Source organism: Procambarus clarkii, chromosome 13, assembly GCF_040958095.1.
Source record: "Procambarus clarkii isolate CNS0578487 chromosome 13, FALCON_Pclarkii_2.0, whole genome shotgun sequence".
Taxonomy (NCBI): Eukaryota; Metazoa; Arthropoda; class Malacostraca; order Decapoda; family Cambaridae; genus Procambarus; species Procambarus clarkii.
The window spans coordinates 38,715,151-38,726,479 of NC_091162.1; the positions used below are offsets into that span (position 1 = coordinate 38,715,151).

General features: G+C 35.4%; 1 protein-coding gene and 1 long non-coding RNA gene across 2 annotated transcripts; both read right to left on the reverse strand.

Moving 5' to 3' along the window:
* Window positions 1-267: 267 nt before the first annotated feature.
* On the reverse strand, window positions 268-927 carry LOC138364475 (gastrula zinc finger protein XlCGF57.1-like). The gene has a single exon (XM_069324117.1). The coding sequence runs from the start codon at window positions 925-927 to the stop codon at window positions 268-270; it is 660 nt and encodes a 219-aa protein (XP_069180218.1).
* An 851-nt stretch (window positions 928-1,778) lies between these two features.
* On the reverse strand, window positions 1,779-11,092 carry LOC138364290 (uncharacterized). The gene is made up of 4 exons (XR_011228397.1): window positions 10,962-11,092; window positions 10,217-10,452; window positions 6,472-6,578; window positions 1,779-3,499 (listed from the first exon to the last, which is right to left on the reverse strand). It is a non-coding gene; the product is annotated as an uncharacterized lncRNA (long non-coding RNA).
* Window positions 11,093-11,329: the final 237 nt, after the last annotated feature.

Below are 11,329 nucleotides of genomic sequence, written 5' to 3' on the forward strand. Positions count from 1 at the left end.
TTCCTGGCAATATGTTAGTAATGAATAAATATGATATATTTACTCATTATAATGTTGGTGCTGAATGTACAACACGAGAAAACATAATTTTAATCTGAAAATGTATATTTTTATAATTTGACAAACCCCTCCAGACCGATAACCAGAGCGTAACTCCATCATCCCCTGAGACTACTACTAACATGATTTATCCAACATACACAACATCTTGTGGAATTAAAAATAAATTTGCTTACAAGACACTTTTTTTCCCCACATGAGAGGACACTAAGGCATGTCAGGTTTATAAGCTGGATGCAATGATATTACATGACTTCTCATACTACGACGGTGGCCAAATTTTTTTCCACACTCCGGACACTCGTGAGGTTTATCACCAGTATGCACTACCATGTGTGTAATTATACTGCTGCGTTCTCTGAATCTTTTCCCACACTCAGCACATTCAAAAGGTTTCTGACCCATATGCACCAGCTTGTGACTCTTCATGCTTCCAAGTTGAGTGAACCGCTTTCCACACTCAGGACACACATGAGGTTTATCCCCTGTATGCACAACAATGTGCTTCTTCATATCTCCAAGACGGCTGAATCTTTTCCCACACTCGGCACATTCGAATGGTTTCTGGCCTGTATGAAGCTTCATGTGTGTACTCATACTTTTAAGATGTCCAAATCTTTTCCCACACTCTGGACACTTGTGAGGTTTATTCCCATTATGCACAACCATATGCTCCTTCATACCTCCAAGGCGACTGAATGTTTTCCCACACTCTGCACATTCGAAAGGTTTCTGGCCTGTATGCACAACCATATGGGACTTCATATTTCCAAAAAGACTGAATCTTTTCCCACACTCTGGACACTCGTGAGGTTTATCTCCTGTATGCATAAGCATGTGCTGCTGTACATGTCCAAGTGGGTCCATAAAATTACCCCAATCGCCCAAATCAGGCCAAAACTACCCAAAACGTATTAGCATTACGTAAGTAATGAAGAAATATGGTATATTTACTTACTATAATGTTGGTGCTACACGTAGAACATGATCAAACCTATTTTTTCTCTGAAATAATCTAATTTCATAACGAAATGAGACGTAAATATGTGAGAGGTGACGCCATAGGAAGTCGACGGTCCAAGCGACAATTGTGTGGAGCGACTTATCCAAGAAATATGGTCGCCAGGAGAGTGTTTGCTGCCATATCAGCCTCCTGTACACAGTGATCCAGTCCTTTTCGTTCATTGAACACCGAACCCTACACGCCCTCTGATATATTGCTTAATTAACAAATATTCACAAATAAAGATTATATTTGTATATGTTATCAGAAAGGCAGATATAAAATAGTTTTTGTGAATCCATCACAGAGATTATACCTTATTAGAGAGGAAAAATATTCATACTTTAAACAAGGCTTCATGGCCGACGCTCTCCTTACCGATATGGGAACTACCCAGCAAACATTTTCATGTTTTTAAAACATCCTAAAAACGACATTTCATTGTTTTCAGCACGTTTATAATTACGTTTAGAAAAGGTTTTTTGAGAACTTTTATATACAACCTTAGAACGTAAATAATTAACATTTCTAAAAACTTTTTTATAATCTTTTAATTACCTACATTAAAACGTTTAGGGTAAATTAGGGTATAATAATTTTTTAATTGATATCTGAAATAGAAAGGGAGAGAAAGAAAGAAGACATATCTGAGAAAGAAATGGACATCCTATATATGTATGTGTAAATTACAAATAAATAGGGTACAAAAAGAGAATTAAAATATTATATTTATTTAATTAAGAATGAGTAATACAACAAAATATATGTAATAGCTCGAAATATATAGACTATATAACAGAATATAAAAGTAAAAATTTAAAAATCTATAAAAATCTATATATGCAATATGTGAACACAATAGATTTTGTGATCAAGCAGCCTGTGATTCATGTCATGCTGAGATCAGTCTGACGTTACAAGCAGTTATTGTTACTTAAAACTAAAACAAGTAAAATTTTCCCAGTATACATATAACACTATAGTTTTTCTATGACTAATAATAAAAATCTATTAATCAAAAGTTTAGGACTAATTAACTAAAAATAAAAATCTACAAGTGAATGTAAACACAGTCAAGTATAATATTCATGTAGAAAGAGAAAGAAAAAGAGAGAGAAGGAAAGAAAGAGAAAGAAAGAAAGGGAGAAAGAGAAAGAAAAGAAAAAACAGTCATGTATAATATTCATATTAGCACCATGCAATATAACTTAGATTAAGTAAAAAATCTCAGACATTTTTAAATCAAATGAAATATGAGAGCCAGAGAGAGAGAGCGAGAGCCAGAGAGAGAGAGAGAGCATGAGCCAGAGAGAGAGAGCCAGAGAGAGAGTCAGAGAGAGAGAGAGAGCCAGAGAGTGAGAGAGAGAGAGCCAGAGTGAGAGAGAGAGAGAGCCAGAGTGAGAGAGAGAGAGAGCCAGAGTGAGAGAGAGAGAGAGAGCCAGAGTGAGAGAGAGAGAGAGCCAGAGTGAGAGAGAGAGAGAGCCAGAGTGAGAGAGAGAGAGAGCCAGAGTGAGAGAGAGAGAGAGCCAGAGTGAGAGAGAGAGCCAGAGAGAGAGAGAGAGAGAGAGAGAGAGAGAGAGAGAGAGAGAGAGAGAGCCAGAGAGAGAGCCAGAGAGAGAGCCAGAGAGAGAGAGCGAGCCAGAGAGAGAGAGCCAGAGAGAGCGAAAGAGCCAGAGAGAGCGAGAGAGCCAGAGAGAGAGAGAGAGCCAGAGAGAGAGAGCGAGCCAGAAAGAGAGAGAGAGCCAGAGAGAAAGAGCCAGAGCCAGAGAGAGAGAGAGCCAGAAAGAGCGAGCCAGAGAGAGAGAGAGAGCCAGAGAGAGAGAGAGAGCCAGAGAGAGCGAGAGAGAGCAAGAGAGCCAGAGAGAGAGAGCAAGAGAGCCAGAGAGAGAGAGCGAGAGAGAGAGAGCCAGAGAGAGAGAGCGAGAGAGAGCGAGAGAGAGAGAGAGAGAGAGAGAAAGAGAGAGACAGACAGAGACAGAAAGACACACACACAACAAAAGAGGAGACAGAACAAAATTAAGGCAAGGATAGAGAAGACAGAACAGAAACAACAGAGAGAGGAGTGAAATGAGAAATCATTGAAGAGAAGGGGAAGAGAAACACAAGATAAGAAAAAGATACAAGAAAAATATACAAGATAAAAATGACATAAATGAATACCACAAATATAAAAAGTAAAGGAAGAGAGAAGCTAGAAGAGACAGGAAACGAGAGGTGTTAGAAGAGAGGAGGAAAGGAGAGATTAAAAGACAAGAAAAACAGGAGAGAAACGTAAAAGAAATAAAAAAAAAGGGTCATTTGTGAGGAGAGAAAATAGAGAGACCAGAGAAGACCATATATCAAGAGTGTGAGGATAAAGACTTATATATTTTCTTAGTAGACATCCTCTGGCTCTTGTTGCCCCTCTTGTATACGAATTGTACTTGCAAGTTTTCCCTGAAAAGATATTAACAAAATTAATATTTAATTATTTATTTATATAAATTACACACACAAACTTTATATATATATATATATTATATACATATATATATATATATATATATATATATATATATATATATATATATATATATATATGTATATATATATATATATATATATATGTATATATATATATATATATATATGTATATATATATATATATATATATGTATATATATATATATATATATATATATGTATATATATATAGAGAGAGAGAGACCAGAGACCAATTATATATATATATATATATATATATATATATATATATATATATATATATATATATATATATATATATATATATATATATAATTTCGTAAACCTCACCCTGTAAACATTCATGTTTCTACATGTTAAACAAGCTACGAGGATGAGGGAAGGGGATGTTCCCTCCATGCTGGATATTATATTTACCAGGAAAGAGAAAGATATATTTATCATTCAGTACCTCCCTCCTTTGGTACCTCCCTTTTCCTCCTTTCAGTACCTCCCTCCTTTTACCCAAGTGACATGGTCACTTGGGTAAAAGTGACCATGTCTTTTTGGGAATAAAGTATGCAATGCATTATAATCTGGAAGAAAATGAGCTTGAAGCAGTTGAAAAACCTGACTTGTGGAGAGGTCATTATGGGGAACTCAGATATTTCCTTAAGGAATTTGACAAACACTTGCTGTTAGGACATGAAGTAAATGAGATGTATGTCAAGTTTTGTGAAATATATGATAATGGCACAACAAAATTTATACTAAAGCAGAGATGCAGAACTAGGAAAAGGGGAAAAATTGCCCAAACATACAAGCAATACAAAGATGCGAGAAACAACAATAGCAGTAAGGAGAGGGGCAGAAAGACTGACTTTCGGTCATATTCAACAACACAAATATACATACACACACACACATTATTGGAAAAAATTGGAATTGGAATATTGGAAAAAATAATTAAAACTAAATGGGTAGAACACCTGGAGAGAAATGATATAATTTCAGACAGACAGTATGGTTTTCGATTTGGAAGATCCTGTGTATCGAATTTACTCAGTTTCTTTGATCGAGCAACAGATATATTACAGGAAAGAGATGGTTGGGTTGACTGCATCTATTTGGACCTAAAAAAGGCATTCGACAGTTCCACATAGAGAGGTTGTTCTGGAAACTGGAAAATATTGGAGGGGTGACAGGTAAGCTTCTAATATGGATGAAAAATTTTCTGACATAGAAAAATGAGGGCAGTAATCAGAGGCAATGTATCGGACTGGAGAAATGTCACAAGTGGAGTACCACAGGGTTCAGTTCTTGCACCAGTGATGTTTATTGTCTACATAAATGATCTACCAGTTGGTATACAGAATTACATGAACATGTTTGCTGATGATGCTAAGATAATAGGAAGGATAAGAAATTTAAATGATTGTCATGCCCTTCAAGAAAACCTGGATAAAATAAGTATATGGAGCACCACTTGACAAATGGAATTTAATGTTAATAAATGCCATGTTATGGAATGTGGAACAGGAGAACATAGACCCCACACAACCTATACATTATGTGAGAAATCTTTAAAGAATTCTGATAAAGAGATCTAGGGGTGGTTCTAGATAGAAAACTATCACCTGAGGACCACATAAAGAATATTGTGCGAGGAGCCTATGCTACGCTTTCTAACTTTAGAATTGCGTTTAAATACATGGATGGTGATATACTAAAGAAATTGTTCATGACTTTTGTTACGCCAAAGCTAGAATATGCAGCTGTTGTGTGGTGCCCAACAACAGAAGTTGGCCCATATCTTAAGAAGCACATCAACAAACTGGAAAAGGTGCAAAGACATGCTACTAAGTGGCTCCCAGAACTGAAGGGCAAGAGCTACGAGGAGACGTTAGAGGCATTAAATATGCCAAAACTAAAAGACAGAAGAGGTGATATGATCACTACATACAAAATAGTAACAGGAATTGATAAAATCGACAGGGAAGATTTCCTGAGACCTGGAACTTCAAGAACAGGAGGTCATAGATTGAAACTAGCTTAACACAGATGCTAAAGAAATATAAGAAAATTCACTTTCGCAAATAGAGTGGTAGACGGTTGGAACAAGTTAGGTGAGAAGGTGGTGGAGGCCAAGACTGTCAGTAGTTTCAAAGCGTTATATGACAAAGAGTGCTGGGAAGACGGTCTCATCCTTTAACTACACTTAGGTAATTACACACACACACACACATACATATTATATATATATATATATATATATATACATATATATATATATATATATATATATACATATATATATATATATAATATATATATGTCGTACCTAGTCGCCAGAACGCACTTTTCAGCCTACTATGCAAGGCCCGATTTGCCTAATAAGCCAAGTTTTCATGAATTAATATATTTTCTCTATTTTTTTTCTTATGAAATGATAAAGCTATCCATTTCATTATGTATGAGGTCAATTCTTTTTTTATTGGAGTTAAAATTAATAGAGATATATGACCGAACCTAACCTATCTTTATAGGTTAGGTTAGGTAGCTGAAAATGTTAGGTTAGGTAGTCGAAAAAACATTAATTCAAGAAAACTTGGCTTATTAGGCAAATCGGGCCTTGCATAGTAGGCTGAGATGTGCGTTCTGGCTACTAGGTACGACACATTATATATTTATTTATTTATATATATATATATATATATATATATATATATATATATATATATATATATATATATATATATATATATATATAAATATATATATATATATATATATATATATATAATATATATATATATATATATATATATATATAAATATATATATATATATATATATATATATATATATATATATATATATATATATATATATATATATATCGGACAATTAGTAAAAAAAAAAAAAAAAATTTAAATTATTTTACCTTGTACCTAGATCCACCAGGCCTGTTTGGTGCCTGTTTCAGTACTTCAGACATCTGGAAGGTCACATCCTCCTCCTCAACTTGTGGATGTGCGTTGATATATGATTCTGTAAAATTAAGTTATTTATATAATAATAAATTCAGTATAACAATAATATTCTGTAAAATTAAAAGTAATTTATACATCAATCAGATAAAACTCTCCAGAGATGGTGATACACAACATATGAAGGACAAGTTTCAGAACAAAATATGCATTTAGGAATAAGGTTTTGTACATGTAGGTAGCACATGAGAAAATAAGTGGAAGGTGATCAAGTTTATATTAACATGTTAATGACTTTGTTAAGGCTTTGCAAGAATGAAAAAATATTAATAATATAATATCACCTACCAATTAATTGTACATCATTTATAAGTCAATTATTTGCATTATTATTATTCAATACTAATGATATAAAAATGCATTTTGTAATCTACTATTTATGCAAGTATTAAGCACAGGATCATGAAATAAACTGCAAAATACTGTAATGGATAAACCAATTAAGTTTACATTTTCCTATAGCTAAGTCAGTCAGTTCTATTAGCAGCAGAGAACAATTATGCCCAACCTCTATTAAATGAAACAATCTTAAGAGCAAGTGATAGAAATATAATCATTTATGCTTGGGAAAATATTATGGAATGGTTCCAAATATGAAAAATATTAAGTTTTTTGGTTAAAATTTTTTAACTTAAAATTTACATTTTTAAGTGAATTTTAAACTTTAAAAAAATTATTTAATTTTTTGGTTACTTTTTGGTTAACCTGTGAATAGAGTGTAATAACACCAAAACTATTTGTTTATTGTTTTATGACCATAATAATTGAATCACTAATATGATTCACTAATATATAATCCTAATAATAATCACTAATATATAATCCATTGAGCATGCTGCATCTCTTTCAGTCTCTTTGCAATTTGAACAAGAGACATTAGAGGCATTAAATATTCCAAACTAGAAGACAGAAGGAAAAGAGGAGATATGATCACTACGTACAAAACAGTAACAGGAATTGATAAACTTGATAGGGAAGATTTCCCGAGACCTGGAATTTCAAGAACAAGAGGTTATAGATTTAAACGAACTAAACAAAGATGCCGAAGAAATGTAAGACAATTCACTTTTGCAAACAGAATGGTAAACGGTTGGAACATGTTAGGTGAGAAGGTGGTGGAGGCCAAATCCGTCAAAAGTTTCAAAGCATTATATGACAAAGAGTGCTGGGAAAATGGGACACCACGAGTGTAGCTCTCCATCCATCTGATTGATAACCCAAATGAATTTTTCATGGATATGATACCAACATCAAATCATAAATCAGATGTGATCCTATCCCCACTGGATTTTGAAGAAGCCATAGACAGTATGCCTATGCACTCTGCACCAGGCCCTGACTCTTGGAACTCTATATTCATCAAGAACTGTAAAAAACGTTATCGCAGGCCCTTCACATTCTTTGGAGACAAAGCCAAGATACTGGCATTGTCCCTGACATACTAAAAACAGCAGAGATAGCACCGCCCCATAAAGGAGGAAATAAGGCAGAGGCAAAAAACTACAGACCGATAGCACTAACATCGCACATCATAAAAATCTTTGAGAGAATGCTAAGAAGTAAGATCACAAAATACATGGAATCACAGCATCTCCATAACCCCAGACAACATGGTTTCAGAACAGGGCGCTCTTGCCTATCACAGTTGCTGGACCACTCTGACATGGCACTAGATGCCATGGAAGACAAACAAAACGCTTTGACAAAAAAAAGCCTTTGACAAATGTGACCATTGTGTTATTGCACATAAAATGCGTTCAAAAGGAATTACCGGAAAAATAGGCAGATGGATATACAACTTCCTGACTAATAGAACCCAATGTGTAGTAGTCAACAAAATAAAATCTGGACCATCAACCGTAAAGAGCTCAGTCCCCAAGCGTACTGTGCTTGCTCCAATACTTTTTCTCATCCTCATATCGGACATAGACAAGGACACAACCTATAGTACTTGATCATCCTTTGCAGATGACACTAGAATCTTCACGAGAGTAGGCAACATAGAGGACACGGCAAACCTCCAATCAGATGTAAATCAGGTCTTTCTATGGGCTACAGAAAATAACATGGTGATTAACGAACATAAGTTTCAGCTCATGCGCTACGGAAAAAATAAAAAATATAAAAACGGAAACCACTTACAAAACTCAGTCAAATCATAACATTGAACGGAAAAGCAACGTAAAGGATTTGGGTGTACTGATGTCAGAAGGCCTTACATTTAAAGAACACAATAAAGTAGCCGTCACAACTGCAAGAAAAATGACAGGATAGATAACAAGAACTTTTCACACTAGAGATGCTATACCGATGATGATAGTTTTCAAGACGCTAGTGCTCTCTAGAGTGGAATACTGCTGCATAATGAAAGCCCCTTTCAAAGCTGGAGAAATTACTGACCTATACTTATGCATTTATCTTCGGTTTAACACAACAGGCACCAGACACACGCTAGGCATCATACACACTAGGATAAAACAAACATTAGGCCAGAAGTCAGAAAAGAATTCAAAGAATTTTACTGGAAAGGCTTGCTGTTAGGAAAGGAAGTAATTGAGATGAATTAATGCACAGTATGTCAATTTTGTGAAATATATGATAAAGGAACAAAAACATTTATACCAAAACAAAGATGCAGAACTAGGAAACAGGATTTGTTCAACTGAAATTTCAAGACGGACAGAGACCAAAAGACACAAAAATGGAATCAATATACGAAGAGGCCAAACCCCCAAACATACCAGTAATACAAAGAGAAACAACTACACGGCAGTGAGGAGAGAGGCAGAAAGAAATTTTGAAAAAAAGGAACAAACAAATGTAAAGTAGAACAAATCATATTCTATAAATACAGCAACAACCAATTGCAGGTGAAGGATAATATTCAGAGCTTTTAAATGCATGGATGGCGAAATACTCAAGAAATTGTTCACGACTTTTGTTAGACCAAAGTTGGAATATGCAGCGGTTGTATGGTGCCCATATCTTAAGAAGCACATAAACAAACTGGAAAAGGTGCAAAGACATGCTACTAAGGGGCTCCCAGAACTGAAGGACAAGAACTATGAGGAGAGGTTAGAGGCATTAAATATACCAAATATACTACACAAATATATATACTACACATGCACAATAAACTACCCTACACAGGCTGAGTATGGTGTGTACAATAAATTATTAGCTAAAAGATAAGACTGAGTTTGTATAAATGGGGGTTAAGTCAGAGTGAGAAAATGTAAGTGGAGTGCCTAAAAACCCTGTCCTGGGACCTCTGTAATTCATAATATATACAAATAATTTAGACTCAGGTTTGATCAGCAATATTTGAAAATTTCCAGACGATACAAAAGGGATTTTTTTCTGGATTCAGGATTATTTTTTTATGGCTGAAAACAGGTTTTCAGCAATAAAAGAAATACAGTATTGCTGGAACAACCGTCGACATCTTCAAGAGAAAACCTGAACATCTTCAAGAAGTGAAGATGACCTTGAGAAGAAGTATAGGTTGGGAGAAGTATAGGTTAGGAATTGTCTCCAAAGAATTCTCAAAGAATTACTCGTTATTGCTATCCAAGATAATTAGACGAGCCAAAGCTAAATACTACGAAGATAAATTTACCCAAATAAAGAGTACCTTACCTAAAAATATGTATGTACCTTACGTAAATAAACATTTGATTTTGAAGTGCCGGACAAACAAGGCGGTGGTGGATATGTGGGCCTGAGGGGCCTGTCCAAGCAACAGCCTGTTGGACCAAGCTCTCACATGTCAAGCCTGGCCTTGGAAGGGCTTGGTGAGTAGAACAACTACCAGAACCCTATAATGCATGTATCAAGGTGTCCAGGCAGTGAGCACCACATAATGCAGTGCAGTCCTGTAAGAATAAGCACAGTAAGTATGGGCATGGAGGGGGTGCAGCAGTGGCTTGTGAAGGGCTGGAGAGTAAATGGACATGCCCAGGGGTAAAAAGCATTAGGGTAACAGAACATAGCCCATAAAAATAGTAATGACAATGAATGAATAATTATATGAATGCAATAATACTTCATATCTCAATAGGAATACTAAGCAGGATGCAAGACAAGGTACTGGTGGTGATAGTGGTTGGTACAAGTCCTCACATCCCCACAGACACCAGTAACAGCCCTCACCTCCCAACACAGTACCCTTGTAGCGAGTTAATCTTATACTCGCTTCATTATCTTATAGCATAACTAATTAACACTAATTACAGAAGCTACACAGGTGATACTTTGGTGTGAGTTGAGCGCACTGAGCGTCGGTATCGCTACACCCTTGTTCCTTAACAACCCTTTGGACCTTTATTACAGAAAAATAGAATCAATTAATTTAATAAAATATAAAATATAAGTGCTTACTTACGATAATACTATCGGTGGAACACAAAATCTTCTTCTTCTTGATAGTAGGTGCAGTTTGCATGAAGGGTTAGTCCTCGCCATGACTGAACTGACGACAAAATGGCCGATGTGTTGATATGGCGTCAGGTGACGCTGTGACGTCACAGGTGAGGGACGCTTTGCGCATTACTCCCTCGTACTTAAAAAGTACTACAGGTACTTTTTGGTTTTATTTTTGAATATGGCAGAAGTTGGACAGCTTTTCAAATCATTATAACGGAGTGAGTTCCATAGACTAGGTCCCTTTATTTACATAGAGTGTTTACATAGATTAAGTTTGACTCTGGGGATATCAAAGAGATATTTATGTCTGGTGGGGACGTGGCCATG